The sequence below is a fragment of the Falco rusticolus genome, chromosome 3 (genome assembly GCF_015220075.1).
Source record: "Falco rusticolus isolate bFalRus1 chromosome 3, bFalRus1.pri, whole genome shotgun sequence".
Lineage (NCBI taxonomy): Eukaryota > Metazoa > Chordata > Aves > Falconiformes > Falconidae > Falco > Falco rusticolus.
Window position 1 is genome coordinate 104,750,629 of NC_051189.1, and position 18,013 is coordinate 104,768,641.

Genomic DNA, 18,013 nt, shown 5'->3' on the forward strand with positions numbered 1-18,013 from the left:
GGCGGCCACGTGCGCCGCGCGCCACACGGACTAGGCGGAGCCACTGGCAGGGTCGGAGCCACTTTATTGGAGGAAAACGGAGCGGCGGGGCGGAGCCAGGGGCCGTGAGGGGCATCTCCCCGCCCCCTCACGCGCCGCTGCACGCGGCCCCCGTGCGAGCCCCGGCCCCGCCGCCACGTGCGGCCCCGCCCCCGGGCGGCAGCAGCGCCCCCTGACGACGAGGCCGGGACAGCGCGGCTCTCCCGCTACCGGCCACCCCGCGGCTCGGTCCCCACTATGGCACCGGGAGGGGCGGGCAAGGAGGAGGAGGCGGCGGCCCAGAACCGTCCACGGAGCCTGTAACCGGTTACAGCAGCGACCGTGGAAATTCCCGGGCCGAATCCCCCTCGACAGCTCCGCGCCCCTCTATCAAGGCACTGTGCACGTGGCTGGCTGTGCTTGTTAGTAATTAGTGACAGGAGTGTCTTAAGGCAACCAGGTAAAGTTAGTTAGCATTTCGGTAATCAAAATAGGTTTGCTTTGAACAGCAGTGCGTGGGCTGGAAGGACAGCAGGCTCCAAGCGGAGAGGCATCAGGTGGCACCTTCAGCTGATCCCAGCTTCCTCCCGTAACTCACGAACTCACAGACCAGACTACAAAAGAAAAAGTAGGACAAAGGGTGTTCTCCTTCAGCCCATCAACCACAGCAACCCTGCATTTTAAGAACTTTAGGTATTGGGGATTTAAGAGTTTTTCCCATCTTGGTTTTCCTAGCTTTAGTCTCCCCTGGTGCCTGTGTGCCGACACTTCTCACCCAGGACAATGTTACCTGTTGCCAAACATTACCGCAGCGTCTGTTACTGTATTACAGCACAAGCTTCAGCTTCTTCCTCCCATGAAATACTTGGGGGTTATGTGAGAATTACACCAGCGAGTGAGTGGTACATTCCCTGCCTCGCTATTCCAACCCAACACTGCTATACCTTCACCCAGCAGCCAAGCCTCTACTTGTAGAATGCCTCCGGGCTACAGACCTGCTGCACTGAAAAGGGTTCATCCCGCAAGAAGCTGAGACAGATGGAAAGCAGCTTCCAAACAAGGGAGGTACATGGCATTCCTCCTTATACTTCTGCAATCTGCAGCTGTAAAAAGCTGAGGTTGCTCCTGGTTTCCAAGCCCTTGCTATTTGCACCTCACCTGTGTGCCACTGCACAGGCCTTGGAGATTGAGCTATTCCAGCTCCCACAGCCCGCCATTCATTGTGGGCAACAGCTGTTAAAGCAGTCGCTGCTATTTCAAATTAATGTCTTATGTGCTATCATGTGGGTATCCTGGCTTTACTTCCACTGTACCAGTCAGTGAATCAACATCATCTATTCCATCTCTGTGAGAAATCCCCATCTGGATGAAACTTACCAATAATGATGATGATGACAATGAGAACAACAGCTATCAATATTGCCCACATCTGTGAAAAAAGCCATACAACACTTACTACAAACTGCAGAGCAGCATTAACCGGCCTTTAGGGTGCAGGAAAGCAGCCCCTGCAAGGTGCTTTTGCACTGTGCGCCAGATCTAACAAGGCAAGTAGAACTTCTTCAGCAAGCAAGCTCGCTTCACTACAGCTTGGAGATGGGGGGCCACGCACGCAGGCAAAGCAGACCAACAGCCTCTTTTTCACTGAGCCTCCGTGCAAAGCCTGTTTCAGGTGACTATACAAGCAGGAGTCAAGAACTACTAAACATCATTTCTACTCTTACCCTATACTGCCTCTTTCAGAGTCTTGCTGCTCACCGAAGAGGATTCCAACCTTCGCCAACAGCTACAAGTACAGAAGTCTCCGGAAGCTCCTTCTACTTCAATGCTTCCTGCACGTTAACTCAACCTATGCTTTTTTGGCCTTCCTGTTCCCCAAAGCCTCAGGTTACTGAAGCATTTCCCTCTGGCCATGACCATCTTAGATAAGGTTCCCGCATCAAGTGGCACAGCTGGTAATCCAGCTCATGGTTACTTCACCTAACCACTATGCCATATTTTAAAAACACAGATGCTGGAACTGAAATAACGTTGGCTAAAGTCTCTTTTCCTTCTGCATTTTGAGACACAAACTGTAATGGCATTAACTGTAACACTGCGTAGCATAAGTACACAAGCCATGGTTACCTTACAGTTCTTCCACCAATACTTCCTTTTCAGCTTGGCTGCACTGGTCTCAAACTGGGATGCTCCTGCTTGCAGCGCATCAGCACGGTCATCCAGCTCTGACAGCTTCTGATCTCGCTCCAGCACCTTGTCCACATTCACTCTCATGATGTCAACCACCTACATCAATTTAATGTTTACAGTAAGTCACCGGCTGCATCACCCACTACTGAACTGCAGGCAACAGACAGCAACACACAGTACTCTTCATGCTCTCTTCTCACGAGGTAAGAGCTACTGCCTTTTAGTATATCCAGTCATAAGGTGAAACAAAACTCACCTGCAGCTGGAAGCCCAATATCTACTTTAAAACGTTAGTCATACCAGGCATTCCCTTAAACCCGGGAAATAAATCCTGACTCACTTCAGCAGTCGAGATGTATAAACATGATAGTCAACCATGTGTCAAAAGAATACTGTCAGTAGCCAGCCTCGACTTTGGACTCCTCAAATCTGGACATGTCATATTTGGCAGTCAGCCTTCATTGCTACTGATGAGAGAAAGGCTTGTTCTCTGTAAGAGCAAAAGTTTTTATCTTTACTTATGCCAAATCCTCAAGCACTGACTGCAGCTAGTGTTTGGACACCGGTAACCTCTCTCTACTGCCCCACTCCAGCTGAATGGGTATTTTTTTTTTAAACCTTTGCAAGAGTTAAGATGACACAAGTATAATAAAGCAAGCTGAACGATATTAGGCTTCTCTGTCGTATAACGAAGGGGAACCTGCTTTGGCCAAAATATCCCTTCCAGTTATACTGGTGTCCTGAAGGACAACAATGACACTGCTATCAGACTAGACTTTTACCTCATCTACTTGGTGTTGAGTCTGCTGAAGACGACGGTTACCACCAGCAGCCACATTTGAGCTTCCAGGAATAGTGGCTGACCTGCAGCAAAGAAAATCATCATTATTCTGTTTAGCTTTTGATAGGTTGTGGGTTTGGCTTTAAGCGGATATGCTTAGAGTACACAAGTTATCTCATTTTCCTGAAAACAGGAAACTTGTATTCCTAGAACAAATATGGGGCAGTTTCCTATTAGAGAAGTGATGTCTTAACAGCTGGTAATAGGTGTAAGTCATGCAGCATCCCAAACATCTTGCTTGATGTGCTAAAAGACAGCAGCAGCTTGCTAATGCTGGTTTACAGTAAGGCATATGGCAATTCCCTGTGAAATTGTTCACAGAGCCCAGACATTCCAGAGTCTAGGCTCAGGGCTGTTCCTCTTCTCCAGTATGAACACAAATACTGCACTTCAAGTTAGAGCAGTTCACAAAAAATTAAATACAGAAAGTTAACGGTTATTCTAACTGTGTGCTCTTCCAGTGGTTGCCTCCATCCCCGTTCTTTTGAAACGGCCAACAGGGAGCAAGAGAAAGCACAAGGAAGAAAAGGCACCCAGCATACACAATTTACCTCCAATCAGTCTGAATTCATACTCTCAGGCAGTCGAGTTCTTTTTACCAGCTGCAACACCCTTCACCTTTGTAACAGACACAAGAGCCTCCGTACACACATCTCACACCCTTTTCAGCACTCCACTGATTTTTTTTTTATTGTGTATCTCTAGAACCACCTGTACTCAACTTGCCCTTCCGTGTTTTCATTTCCTCTGCACCAGAAGCACGTACCATTTCATGCATCCTGACACTCAGAGGAGCTGGATTTGAGCACGGGCTGTACTTACCCACTTGCACATTGACTTCTAACGTACATTTAGCAAGAACTAACGCGCCCAGAGGCACAAGGGGCGAACCAGGAAGGTGTGACAAGGCTCGAGAGCAGCAGCAAGACAACCAGCCCTTCCGCGCCGTTCTGCTGCCGGTGCCAGCCCGGGGAGCCTCGAAGCGAAGCCTCCTCCTGAGAGCCGGGCCCCGAGCGCCGCACCCGCCCGGTCACCGGAACGCGGCCGCCAGCGCCCGGGCAGGCGCCAAGAGCGCCGGGACCGGGACCCGGCCCGAGCAGCGGCCCAGGGCGTGCGGCCCAGGAACGGGCGGGCTCGGCCTCCCGCAACCCCACCCGCGGGCGGCGCCGGCCCAGGCGGGGGGCACCCAGCCACCGCCGAGCGCGCAGCAGGCCCCCTGCCCCTGGTTCCCGTCCGCGGGGTCCCCCCGGCCCGGCCCGGCCCGCACTCACATCCTGCCGGCGGGGCGGGAGCGCTGCCGGTCTCAGCCTCGGGCGCGGCCCAGCGACAACTGCGCGCCTCCCTGGCGGCGCCCAGGATATGACGCAATCGGGGGCGGACCCGGGGCGGGCACGCCCCCCGGGTGGGCGGGGCCAGCGGGCGCCGGGCGCGGCCCGGGGTGTCTCTCGCCCCTTTCTGGAACCCCGAGGGGAGCGGGCCGCGGGGCCGCGGGGCTGCGGGGGGGAGCGGGGCCGGGCCAGGCCGCCGGGGGAGCTGCGGGCGGGCTGGGCTCGGCTGTGGCGGGAGCTGCGGGGCCGGGCCTGAGGAGAGGCGCCCCCCGCCCGCGGCTGTGCTGGGGGGGCCTGCGGCGGGGGCCCGCGGTGCTCGTGCTCCTGCACAGCGCCCGTCCCGCGGCCGGGGCGCGGGGGCAGCACCGGGTGTCTAAACGTCCCTCCAGCTCGAACCGCTGCGAGGTTCTGACCAGTGGTTCTGTGTGCAGCCGCCGCAGCCCGGCCCCCACCCCGGGCAGGACACGGCCCGGCCCCTGCCCGCTTTGGTGTGTTGATGCGCCCTGGTGTGGCTTCGGGGGTGCTGCCGGGGCGGGACACTCCGGTTCTCGGGGGCAGCACCCGCAGGGGCGGTGCAGTCACGCTGCCGCGCCAGCAAACGCCTGGCCCGAGCTGCTGGGCCCAGGTACGGGCGCCGAGGAGCTGGGCTTGGGCAGTAGAAGTGGGCACACTTGTTCTTTACATTAAACCAGCGTGTGCCCTGCATCTGAGGGGGAACGCCTGCCCAGGCAGGCAGGTTGCCCTTATCCCTCCTGCGGGTTGTGGAGGGCTCTTGGCGCAGGCCAAGCCTGGGAGTGCAGCTGGGCTCTGCTCGCAGACCCGGGGCTCATGCCTGCACTGGCCTGGCTGGGACGGAGCTGTGTTCTCCATCGCGCCGTGCCGTCGTAACACCCGTGTTTTGGCTGTTGCATCAAGGCCTTGGCCGTTTCCCCAGCTGCCCCCGCAGCGCAGGCTGGGGGTGGGTGAGGCTGGAGGGGACACGGCTGGGCAGCTGTGCCAAAGGGGCCGAAGGGTTGTTCTGACCCAACAGCAATGAACGTGGGGGGAGGGGGGTGCCATTCTTTCCATGGTATCGGACAGCTGCTGGGAGGTAGCACGTGACTGCTTTTTCATCACTTGTTTTTTTCTTCTTTTCCTTTTTTCCCTTCGCTTACAAAACTGTCTTTATCTCACCCCAGGCATTTTTTCTCCCTGTTGCTCTTCAAATTCTCGTCCCCCACAACACTGGGGAGAAGGGGGGGAGGTGGGGGAGCGAGCAAGCAGCTGGTAGGTGCTTACTTTCTGGTCAGGGTCAACCCCCCACAATGCTAAAGAAGAACCCAGGAATTAACAGGCACGTAAAACGGAAAACATGGGAAGTATCACTGAGCAAATGGGGGAGCTTAATGCCAGTTTATTCTTGAAGCAAAACATAATTAAACTCGTTCCTCTGTAGTCCAGAAGAAACTCCTAATGAAAGCTCATCTTCTGTTGTGGTCCTGGGTTTTGGAAGAACTTACTCATAGTAGTACTAACATAACCTTTCACCGGCCAGATGATGAGTGTATTACAGCTGTCTGTCCCTGCTAGGCTGGCCTGGCGCTCAGCTGCAGGAGTTGCGTTATTGAGGGCTGGTTCCTGTACCGTAGTATCTGTTCCATGCAGTAGTTATTAGTATTACTGTGCTATTAAGAGAGACCTCTTAGGCTCTTGCATCAGCAGGGCTCTTGAATTCCACCAAGATTCACCTCTGCTTTGTACACAATGTAGGATTTAGTGTTCTACTTCTAGGTCTGCGTGGTTTCTCACGGAAAGCCTGGATGCCCTGCCCTGGAAGTGACTGTCTACTGGAGAGGAACTGAAAATAATTTTATCCCAGAAAAGCTGGTCGTCCACAGATGAACACGTTTATGCTACTGTATAGACCTGCTTGAAGTTGTGTTAGAGAACCTGATCAGAACTGGGGCCACCTAACAGCTGGTGAAACATTTACAAATATTATATAAACTTAGATAATTTCACAGACTTTCTGCATTTGAAAAACTACAGCCTATTGCCTTGAAAACTTTAATTTCCACCAAACCAGGCCACTAGCTGCAGCTGGGCTGAACTGGGACCTTAAGGAGAAAGGGATTTTTCATGCTTTGTGTAGTTGTGGTCATCTTGACTCACTCTGTAATCCGAGGCTCAGATTTATGGGTGGACGGGTACCCAGCTTCCATGGGTTGGGAAATTTTCCTTTCTGCTGCAGGGGTGCGGAGAACACACAAAAAGGAAAACTTTCTGCTTGGGGAGAGGGCCTCGTGGGAAGGAGAGCGGGCGGCTGATGGGTGCGTTTTGTAGAGCAGCAGCTCGCGTGGGAGCTGCGGCAGGGCCCTGGGTCTGAGCCGGTGGCGCACAGCAGCGTCCTGGAGCTGCGGGCTGGCCTCGGAACTGGAGCGGGCCCGGGCTGGCAGCACTGGGCAGGGCAGCAGCACGCTCCGGCAGCGCTCCGGGAGGTGAGGAGCTCCCCTTGAACACGCTGCTTTACGGGCTGGATGAGGGCAATGTGCCGGGATACCGCAGCAGAAAGGGTGGCAGATCCAAGGGCTCGGCCCCTCCTCGTGGGGAAGCTGGGGGCTGCTCAGCTTCTGACCCCTGAGAGACTAGGTGCTACTTACAGGCAGGTGATGTAGTAGAAGAAACACATTTTCTTCACGGTTGCTTTACGGCAACTGAAGCACCCGTGTCACTTTTAAACTAGGATGGAAGAGACGTGTTTAAAAAAAGGCGCACGCTTTGTATGGGGAAATTTTCTTTGTTTTTAATTTACAGCAGAAAGAATATAAAGCATTCAGAAAACATTTTCCATATTTTAAGGGCAATTCAAAACATTTTGCATGGTTCCAGCAGCTGAGTTCTTCAACAGATCCATTGATTCAGTGATGCTTTACATGCACGGTTACAAAAATAAAACTTACAAAAGAGAAGACATCTATACTAGTTTTACATGCAAGTCTTGGGGACCCCCCATTGGGCACCAGCTATTGTGTGGAACTGCCATAAGCGTGCAACCAGAGAGGGGGTTCATGTTATATTCTGTATTTCTTTCACACAGTATTACTGCTGTCGAATGTGTTTCACAAAGGAGCAATTCCATTATCAGAAGACAGAAGATCTGGCTCCTGGCACTTGGGAATTCGAATTTTCCCGGAAAGCTGCACTTACTTATCTTCCGTGAAAACGTTAAGTTCCACAACCAAGAAAAGGGTGAGCAGAATCACTTCACTGCGGGGGGAGCCTTTCTCACTCCCCAGCGATACACTGAAGGGTTATGGCCCGACACAACAAAGCACTTGGAAGCTGTACTTCGCTTCAAGCATGCAAGTAGTTCTGTTGCGCCTGTGGAATTGCTTGCATGGTTAACAGCAAGTACACGCTTAAACGTTTGGCTGAAGCAGGATCTAGATTAGTAGATACACCACCAGGCCCATGGATCTGGAAGAGTAATTTGAAATAGCTCTGTATATTACTGAATCTTTTTCGGTAAAGAGAGGGAGTTAAAACATTTCCACTGAGGTCACTACTCTTGTTAGGAAAAGGTCGATTCTATATTGTCACGTATCGGTCAATGGGAGCAACATTTTGATTTCAAAATGTCAGTTCTTCCAGTATTAATACAGAGCATTTCCAATTCATTCCAAAGGAGATTCTTCGGCGTCTCCTGTTCTGTTTTTGCGTGAGAGGAAAATTTAATGGTTAAGGTCCCAATTCCATACAGTAAATCAAGGCTATGAGGCTGCCCACAGGCACAGTGTGGGCGCCAGGCCATTCGTTTTTCTTTTTTCCTTTTTTTTTTTTTTTTTTCCCAAATTGAATTAGGTCATAAAGCAGCAGTTCAGAAATGTACAAGAGAATTCTGATAATGAGCTATAGCACATCTACTGTAATTCAATGCTGGCAGTGAAAAGAAGGAATTAAAAACAGGTACAATTATAGAAAAGGCACCAAGAGCACTGACCCCAGTTTTTTTGCCACAATCTTTGTTTTTACTCTTCTTTTAAAGACACCAGTTTAAAAGCTTCTTACGTGTGAATATTTTTAGGCTTCACAACAAGCCTTGTGTTTAAACATTGTAGTTGGTGGCCGGGATCAAGCAAGAACAACTATTCCAAAACTAACAATCTTAAATTTACACCAGTCCGTTCGGCAATTTGAAAATGCCACGAGCAAAACAAACACACAGGAGCAGTTTCTGATCTCAGACACATGTACGTAACCCACAGTAGCAACACGGACTTCAGGAGTTTCTTCCATTACATTCCTGTGTAAGAAAGATCAGAACCTGGTTCCCGTCGTTGAGAACGTGTGACGGTTTTAAATTAGTAGTTCAATTTAAAAAAACCCTAATTTCTTTGGCTCCTCACTATGTGGAAATAGCAATATACCATGACACCCCTACAAGATCAGTTTGCATCTTTTTTTACGTTTTACTTTATTTTTTTAAATTTTTTGTGCAATTTTTATGACATTTTCTGACTTCCAGCAGGAGATATGAAAATGTGAAACATATTTTCTACTTTTGTACTATTTTTTTTTTTTTTTTTTTTTCAGTTTATGTTCATTCTAAGTGTTCTTTATCGGAGTGAGTGTATGGTGTTAAGCTAGATACGGTTTCTGTACTCTTATGATTATCTGCTTTGCAAAAGTAACTTAATTTTCTTAAGCAATATTAGCATTCACATTACTTGGCACCATTGGCAAAAAAAAAGAAAGACGGGGGGAAAAAAAAAAAAAAAGAAGGAAGGAATCAATAAATTAAATCCAACCAAACCAAACTCCTGGTAGCCAAAATCAAATGTAAACATATCCTTTTTTTTTCTTTTTTTTTTTCTTTTTTTTTTTTAAGTAATGTTGCTCTGCCTTTTTTTCCTAAGTCTAAATACAGTAGCTCTTTTTTGCCATTTAGTCATGCTTTAGCAAAAATGTTCTTCTAAAGAACATTTAAAATAAAGTTTCTTATAGTGAAATAAAGTTTTTGTTTCATTTTACAGACCATAGCCACTAATGCTTTGCTTTGTTCATTTCTTTTTCTTGAGTTCATGCACATATCTCTTTGTTTTAATATATACAATATGTACAAACAATACATCCACACTCTTCTCGTTCATTCAGACAAAACTATACAAATAATAATTTTATCTTGCCAAGTTATTGACCCTTTGTGAATAAAATATTTAGTAATTAATCAATATATTCCCTTTCAAATATTTTTTTCTCATTTTCCATTTCTACCTTCTATATATACAGAAACTGCCCAGATTTTGATGAAGTAGCCAAAATAAGAAATTTACTGGCCAGAATGCAGCACCACTCTGATCTTTAGGTGGTATAAAATGTCCAGGCAACATATGTATGTGACTCTGCAAAACGACAAGAGGTTTGACAAGTACTTAAGAGAAAAAGCTACATGTTGGACCGACTCTTTTAAGAAATTAATCAAAATAATAATAGCACATGAAAGTAAGGCTACAAAATAAAGTGCTGAATATGAGAGAAAGTACGTGACAATTGATATGTTTGCAGGTTCTAGTAAAAATACCAAAAAAACGTTTTAAAACGTGCGTAAGCTGCTCTCTCGGTTCCTCACGCGTTACCCGTTTATCTCACACACCAACCCCTTCTGTACGTTCCCACGGGATGTATTAAAAACCTGCAGATTTAAAAAGTTGCATTAAGTGTGCTGTAGAGATTGAAATCAAACACAAAGGACAGGAGTGCGAAGGAAATGAGGATGCATGGACCCAATAAAGATGTCCTGATCTAAGCCCCTCCACTGAGACTCTCAAAGCTTCAGTTTCTTGGAGATGACTGACAGGTGCAGGAACAGCATTCTTGTGTTGCTTGTGCATTCCCACCTTTTCTCAACAATATTTTTGGTATAGTATTTGTACAGTTCCACATGTTGTTTAATACAGCCCTATATGAAAAGGATAATTAATCGCTTCTTCCTTCTCGGAGAATGAAGCAACTCACAATTTCCTCCTGGTGTCTTTTGTTTTCCCCATGATCCAACAGAAGATTGAGTTCCAAGATGTCTTGCTGAACAAATTAAAAGTTGTCCATGAAAGTGCAAATGCAATGACCAAAACATTACTGTTAAAATCCTGCAGCTGGTATTTCCAGAACTGCAGTGGGTATTTTTGTTGTTGTTGCTGTTGCATGTCTCTGCTAAAAACAGAAAATGAAAACAGTCTGAAAAGCAATGTCACATTGCTACGGGATGCTGCTGCGGATCTTCAAGTTCCTTGGCCTTTTTCAATTCTTTCACTCTGAAAAAACAAAGAGGAGCTATATAACACTTCTATCGCAAATCTCTTTCAAGACAGAAAATCAAAATGATTCCTCACTCTAACCTCCCGTGCAAAAGAGCCAGCTCCCAGAGAAATGGCAGGAGGCTAATACGTTCCTGACGCTGTGAACAGTTGGAAGCGCAAGAAAGGGCCACTAGAAATCTGAGACAAACGTGTTCGGAAAGAGCTACTTATGTCCGGCTGCTGTTTTTTCCTGACACTGGTAACTGCAGCTGGCCTTCCTTCTGGGGCTGCCCTATGGAACTGCTTGGGGGTCTTGGACTGCCGTTCACTAACTGCTTCTGCAGCTGCCTGCTGTCCCAGCTGCTACAGCAAAGGGGCTTCTCAGCGCTGACCCCTTTTCTCCACGCATTGCTGAAGCGGCGACAATTTGCTGTCGTGCCCAGCACGGCAGGGAACACCAGTCAGCTGTACTTACAGGGGAAGCACAACGCGATACAGAACCTTGTGTAGGAAAGCGTGCAGATGTCAGCAGAAGAACCGGTATGGGTGTGAAGAAAGATAACCTTCACACTTATTCCAGCTGCTAGCGCCTGTATTTTTGAGCATGTTGTTGGCAGCAGATTCCTATTTTTTCCCGCCAGCAGTGGAGGATACTGCGTGCCAAGGGACACGAACCTACGATGTGGAAGAATTGCTCTCCCTAGATGCGGCCCGATGCTTTGGTTCTCAGCTCTTTAAAACATGTGCAACACGTTACCTCCTCTAGCACTTGTCAGCATAAGAACTAAGTCATCACTGAAAGCTGAAATAATTAAAAATCAAATTAAACGATGAAGAGAGGGGAACAGTTTCAGTCCCATCGAGTAAAGCAAAATCCTGCATCAGTGCTGGAGCAGCAGCGATCCTCTGCTCAGGCCAACAACCTGGCTGCGTGTCAGGTAAGGCTGCCCGCCGGGGAGCCCAGCGTGGCTCTGCCTCCTGCTGCAGGCAGCCCCTCTCTGCAGTGCCCTCTCCCTTTGCCACCTGCCTCCACGTGTCTTCCCTCTGCTGCTGCGAGGGGAGGACCCCCCCAAAAAGGGGGAGAACACAGCCTGAATTCAGGTGATCTAGCAAAGCACATACATGCCCAACTGACACAGCAAAAACTTGAAAGGACAGATAACGAAGGAATGGCACGAAGAATTGTGTCAGAGCTCAAGTCTGTGTAACAGAATCCAACTCAGAGCAGATGAACTGAACAAAGCCTAAGTAAATACAAGCAGCAAAGGATGTCGGGAGAGCTCAGCAGCAGCAACGTCGGTTTGTAGCTTTTGTACGTAGACTTCCACTCACACATCTGCTTTTGGCTCTTGCATGAGCCTGCTACGTAAGGACATGATGAAGGCTGTAAACTGACCTCTATAAATACACCTCCATTCCACTGTTCTACTTACTCATTTTTCCGCACATACTAAGAATCGCAGTCAAAAGGGAGGTGGCTGCCCCTAACTGTTTTAGCAGACTCAAAGCTCTAGCACTCAGAGGTGTTCTTCTCTTTATTTGTGGAACTGGGGGAAACGGGAGTCAATGAGTAGTAAATCACACTAACTGATACACAGGTCAGGCCTTTGCTAATTACCTTAATTACACCAAACTGTTTGGGAATATCATGCACGGAAAAGACAGAGGGCTCTGCTAGCCCAAGTGCACGTGTCGTTTCCAGAGCCTGGGAGACCTACATCCGAGGGGCCACGGCACTCCTCCGCAATCCGAGGCTGGCGGAGGGCTGCCCCTGTACAGCTCCCCAGATGCCAAGCAGCGCTCTGACCCCCAGGCTGAGAAGGGGCAAGGCAGCCAGCAGCACCGCTAGCTCCGAATTCCCACCTGGGTAGCTGTGCTGAGCCTAAACGCCTGCTACAACGTCACAGAGACATTTCCTACAGGGAAATCCTGGCTCCCTGCAAGCTGGTGTCTAAAGGGCCCTGCTGCCATCGGGGTGCGGGGGCCGCAGCACCACACAGAAGGCAGTGGCAGGGCCAGGCTCGCCCGCAGCGGGTGACGACATCCTACAGTGCTACCTGCTGGGAACACCCAGACCAGCTTTTTACTAAAGGAAACGCAGGAGGACTGGTACGGTGAACTGAAAACGCTCACAAATGACAAACTGACCATCTTCAGCGTATTTGGGTTTCCTTCCTTTCTTGCAGCAGAAAAGCAGCTTCTCCCTTTTCATTATTACTAATACTTTTATTACTGCACCACTTCGAAGCAGAAGGTCAGCCTAGACCCCTGCTCTGCTAGAAAAACGTGGTGTGCCTTTGCGCACTAGGTAAATTTTAAGGCTTAGATTAACTACGTTCAAGATACCGTCAATTAATACATGATTTGCAGTGCAACTTCCAAGTGTTTTCTGTTGCACTTCAGTACTGTAATGTAAAATTAACCTGTTATTATCAATCTCTTACTGAGAACATGCACATTAGATAAGCCAGTGGCTCTTTCACTGAGACATGCTACACCTTAGTTTAGCACTTCAACATGCAAGAGCTACACTAACAAAGCACTTTTGCTGGAAGAATGCAAGACATGCTTCGCTGCAAACTTCAACCTACGGCATGCAATTATCTGTACTGGTGCAGACCTCTTGAATCCGTTTAACTGCAACACACATGCCAAAGGACGTTAATTACTACAGCACTCAATATTTGCATGAGTACAGATCCTATTCAGAAATACGCAACACTTCCCTTGATCAAGTTTTTTGCTTTATGTTGGTTTACAGCCTTTCAGGCTTCTAAAAATGTTGCAGGTGCAATGATAATTACTGCTTAAAAACACAAGCACATACAGTACAGAATTTCCCTACGGCAAAGTTACAGGCTTGGGAATTTGTCACAGGTACATTACAGAGAGATGCTGTTTAGTATGTAATGGCTTAAAACAAACCCTGCATTTACAAACTTAAGCTTCAAGGTGATGACCATCCAAATTTATTAAGCTACCACATATTTTTTTTTTATTAAACTAACCTCTGTGGTCCATGTACATAGTTGTGCATGTTACCTGCAAACCAGGAGTGCAGTAGGTACCACAAGGCCTGCCTGTGGGGAACACGCTGCCTGGCAGGTAAGGAGACCTGCGCTGACCTCCCCCCCGTGCGCAGAAGAGGTGGCGTGGGAGGCCAGAGAAGTTGCTCTTCCCTCTCCTGGCAGCTGGCTCAAGGCAGCCTCGCTCGGCTGGGGGATCTGCAGCGCAGCATGGCCAGAGCGGGTCTGAAGCCCCTCTAACTGCTAATGAGTCACTGACGAATGCACAGCCAGACCGACACCTGGGGAGCACCAAAGCAGTGCTGCAGACGCCCTCCTTCCCCAAAGCAGGGCTAAACACAAAGTGCCAGGACCACTGTATGCATCAAGCTAGATAGCAGACCAACGTCATCCGTTTATTTTATCCTTTAAAATAACTGTTCTTAAACAAGTCTCTGAATTGCTTCATCAAGAGAACCTAAATCTAACTGCTTTCAACCAATTAATTCTTTATTGGATACTCTGTAGTGCAGCCCTCCCTGTGTCTTAAAAGTCCTTGTAGTCCTCATTTAACCTTTCTTTTCAAGTAAGTTCCTTACTCGGTGGGACTCTGCTTTGATTTTGTTACAACAATACAAAGTGTCAACTGGAGGGGGGGGGCTGGTATTTCCTCTTCATTAATGTTTGGTGTAATAAACCCTCTACATTTTAAAATGCGCTTAAAAATACAGTTTGACCAGGGAAGAATTTTGTATGAATTAGGCACTTGAAAACAGAAATCCACTGAGTAAGCGCTGCTAGAAGAGTTTATAAGTGTACAGTACGGCACTGCCTTCATGCTAGAAGGCGATCTTTGGTTCCTATTTCTCCACTCTTAAATTTGGGCAGGGGAAGAGGGCCAAAGTGTGGTATTTGCAGTTACAACCATTAATAAACTGCTCTAAGAAAAAGAACGCTACTGGAATTTATAGAATAGTACAGCAGAAAGGACGTTCTTGGAGAAGATGTTTCAATCCAGGTTGGCAGACTTACAGTGACTTTCTAATTTTTTTAAAATGACAGAAAAAACAAAGAGGGCTGAGAGCAAGTAATACCAGCAGGCCACATGCTGACGGATGGCACGCAGACCTTTCCAGAGGTCTACAGGCACTGGTGTGCTGGTTTGGATCAGTTCTGGAAGTGCCTCCAGCGGCACGGGGACTGGATGGAGGTGAGGACAATTCAAGTGACACAGGGCTGTATGCCAGAGCGCACCAGAGAGGGCAGCGGGCTCCGGCTGTTGCAAGACTCAACCCAAGAAGTACCATCCTAGTTCAGCAGCTACTGAAACCATGCACAAAATCGCAAGGACCGTACGTTTAGTTTTTCACTGATGAAGCCTTCGAAAAAAGCCCTCCTCAGATAACATTCCTTCCAGACAGTGAGTGCCTCTAGGGTACAAAGTCATTCCCTCAGCAATTGCTGAAGAGCGGATGGACGGAAAAAGCACGTGCAATAGGGATGATTACTGAAGGTGTCGGAATCACAGCCGTGGTACTGACACACAGAAAGGGAAAAGAAGATTATTTCAACTACGAGCTTCGAATCCTGACCTCAGGAGCTATGTCTCGGCTCCCAGATCACTCCAGCCAGACAAAGCTTCTGCCCTTCGAACAGTGTCCCCTGCCTGGGCGCCATACAGGAGCTTGCGTTGTTACGTGCTGAAGCAATGTGGAAAGCGACAGCCCCAGAAGCGAGCACAGCAGCTCCTCTCCCACGTGCCCTCCCCGGTCTGTATGGGGTGTCAGCAAATGAACCAGGCCTACTTCGGAAAAGTTACAGCAACGATGGCTTCATGGGTAAAGCGTAACACAAAGCTGCTTCATCAAATTTACTCCGTAATGCCCAGCCAGGGAAATGTTTAATGAATCTGAATGCAGAAGATCAGTATAAAGGACAGGGTGCAGGAGCCAGAGGAGGCCGTCTGGCGAGTTACCTGTTGCTCTGAGAGCTGAAATGGCCTGTGGGACATTTAAGAAAAGGGAGCTCTCGCCTTTTTCCAGATATCTCATTTGGGCAGCAAAACAAAAAAGACAGAAAGGCCCAATAAGAATGACACCCCAGAGCATGCGGTCTGCGATTTAACACACCCGTTTGAGCTCCAAATACATTCAGCCCCTGCAAGAGGTAAATGAAAACAGAAATTACTTTGACAACTGTTGTTGCAGGTACAGTGACGCACACCCCTATATGACATTTTCTCACGTCATCCTGAACTCGAACCAATGGGACTTTTCAAGCCCGTAAAATTTTCCCCCATTCTCCATCTTCCTAAGAGATGCAAGAAACCAGGTACTTAAATGCAACAGCTGCTGCATAGCACATATTAAAAAACCACAAAACCCACAAGTGTGCACAGGAGTAGGAAGGGTTTGTTGCTGAAATGCCAAGAGAGGGAAGGGTATGCAGACAACAACAGAATATAGTAGATGTTGTTTATTCAGGTATGAAATAAAGTTGTACTTACCAGAGAAACTGACTTCAGCTGTTACATGCACACTCCCCAAACCAGAGAGCAGCATTTAACCAAACCGTAAGAAAATGCGGTGGGGGCAAGGGGATCTATTTTTAAATGAAAGATGCCGTGAAAAGAATACATCCTTCATTACTCATGATCGGAGGAAACAAGCGCACTTGTTCTGCCCCAGAGAGGACCGAAGTTTCGCCGCAGGCAGGAAGCGGTCAGCTAGCCTAAGGACTCAGGAGAAGACTCACTCCTCGCCCTGCTCCAGATCACCTGCCTACCGAGAGCACGGCAGAGGGTGGCAGCTCAGCGGCCGTGTGTTTCTGTTTGTGCCCTGGACCTGGACCTTGAGCAAGGCTCTCCTTCACAGGAGGCTACAGCAGATGCCGTAACTGTTGAGCAGGGAAAGAGCAGTGTAGCAGGCACTGTGATTAGCAAAATCTGTCCGCTGGAGTGCGTTCCCCTGAGAGGAAAACTATTACTTTAGGGCAACAGTAACTTGATATAGTTTGGTTCCCCCCCCGCTGCCCCCCGAGAGTCTTTTCATTTCTCCCACAGTTTTGTCTCACATGAGTTGGCCAATAAAATCTCCCACCTCTCCCTCCTTACTGATCCTGGTGTAACGTAGCCCAAATAAATCCGGAAAAATTAATGAAATCAATTTGAAAAGAGGTTTTCAAACTGAAACGTGGAAGCGAGTGCTGTGATCATTTCTCTGCGCGCGCAGACTACAAGAGCATGGTGTCAGGGTACAGAACACATCAGATTTGTATATTACAGACAGACATATGCTTGCATGCATCCCTGCAGCACATATGGACATGTCAGCTTGTGCACATCAGAAGGCCCAGAAATACTTTCCTTATGTGCATGCACGCCAGCAGCGTATGCACATAGGTTGCTATCAGAATGCAAAGCAGCAAAGAATCATTTGCTGTAACAGACTTATTTTGGCAGAACAGCAGCTAACACATTTTGTGATAGCTCACAGCTTACTTTTTCCAGAGAACTCCCTGATTTCCCAATCAATCCCACACCACTTGCCATTCAAGGCAAAACCCGCAAATGCTACTAAACTTCCAGAATCTGCCTCCTGCTAATTTCTCATACACAGTTACATACACAAAGCCTTGAAACGCACTAACTAATGCTCCTCCGACACTGACGTCAGCTGCACCTGGAGCAGAACCACCACATGGTACCTACCCTCAGGGCTGGCTTCCCCACCTCGCTCGAGCCCAGGGGTCCATGCACTAGCTGCAGGCCTGGACCCTCTGCTCCCTCCTCTTTACAGTCCCCTCTACCATGCACTGACCATGCAAGTCAAGTCTGTTTTAGCGTACCTGGAGACTGCAGCGTGCATCTCTCTTTTAGGAGGAATCCCAGCCTTGAATGGAAAGGCACAACAGCACAACTGCTTTACTCTCCTACATTCAAGTCATGGGTGGCACACTCTTTTCAGTTTTGAATATGTCTAGCCCACTTTGCTGGGTACATTTTGAGTTTATATTATTTTTCCTACTTGTAGGACAAAGGTCTAAAAAATACATCCCCTCCTGCCCGGCATGCAAAGGTTACACGCGGTGCAGCCAGTGCCACACGCAGCAGAGGCTGCAGCCTGCGCCGTTCCCCGGGGTGCGGAGCACAGGGAGCAGGGTGTCCTGCTGGCAGCCAAGCCTGTGGCCACCGGGGCAGGCGGAGATGCCCCAGAGCAGGGCACAGCAGGAACTGTGCCGGCGTGCCTCCACGCAGCCAGCCAAATCAGCTAAGCAGGAATTCTCTGGAGAGAAGGAAGACTGCGAAGAGCACCAAAACTGCAACATTAGGAGTAGCTGGAGGCAGGAACGTATTTG

General features: G+C 48.6%; 2 protein-coding genes across 21 annotated transcripts in view; both read right to left on the reverse strand.

Moving 5' to 3' along the window:
* Window positions 1-47: 47 nt before the first annotated feature.
* On the reverse strand, window positions 48-4,422 carry VAMP3 (vesicle associated membrane protein 3). Of its 2 annotated transcripts, XM_037381699.1 has the most exons (5): window positions 4,321-4,422; window positions 2,991-3,072; window positions 2,146-2,304; window positions 1,396-1,447; window positions 48-632 (listed from the first exon to the last, which is right to left on the reverse strand). In XM_037381699.1, coding segments are annotated over exons 1-5 (315 nt in total). In that variant the 5' UTR covers window positions 4,323-4,422; the 3' UTR covers window positions 48-612. The 2 variants fall into 2 exon arrangements, with proteins under 2 accessions (XP_037237596.1, XP_037237597.1); XM_037381700.1 differs by lacking the exon at window positions 1,396-1,447.
* Window positions 4,423-7,143: 2,721 nt separating this feature from the next.
* Window positions 7,144-18,013, reverse strand: part of CAMTA1 (calmodulin binding transcription activator 1) — a 323,364-nt gene continuing 312,494 nt past the window's right edge. For 18 of the 19 annotated variants that reach the window (XM_037379724.1, XM_037379725.1, XM_037379729.1 and 15 more), the window contains one exon: window positions 7,144-10,667. In XM_037379724.1, coding sequence (XP_037235621.1) covers window positions 10,604-10,667 — 64 coding nt within the window. In that variant the 3' untranslated portion in view covers window positions 7,144-10,603. Of the gene's footprint in view, window positions 10,668-15,632; window positions 15,815-18,013 lie in introns of all 19 variants that reach the window. The other variant, XM_037379737.1, reaches the window with a different exon arrangement.

Coding starts and splice junctions, on each gene's coding strand:
- VAMP3 (XM_037381699.1), bottom strand. Junction 1,448..2,145: donor ATTGGTGGAAGAACTGTAAG/GTAACCATGGCT, acceptor CTTTTTTCACAG/ATGTGGGCAATATTGATAGC. Junction 633..1,395: donor TGTCATCATCATCATTATTG/GTAAGTTTCATC, acceptor TTTCTTTTGTAG/TCTGGTCTGTGAGTTCGTGA.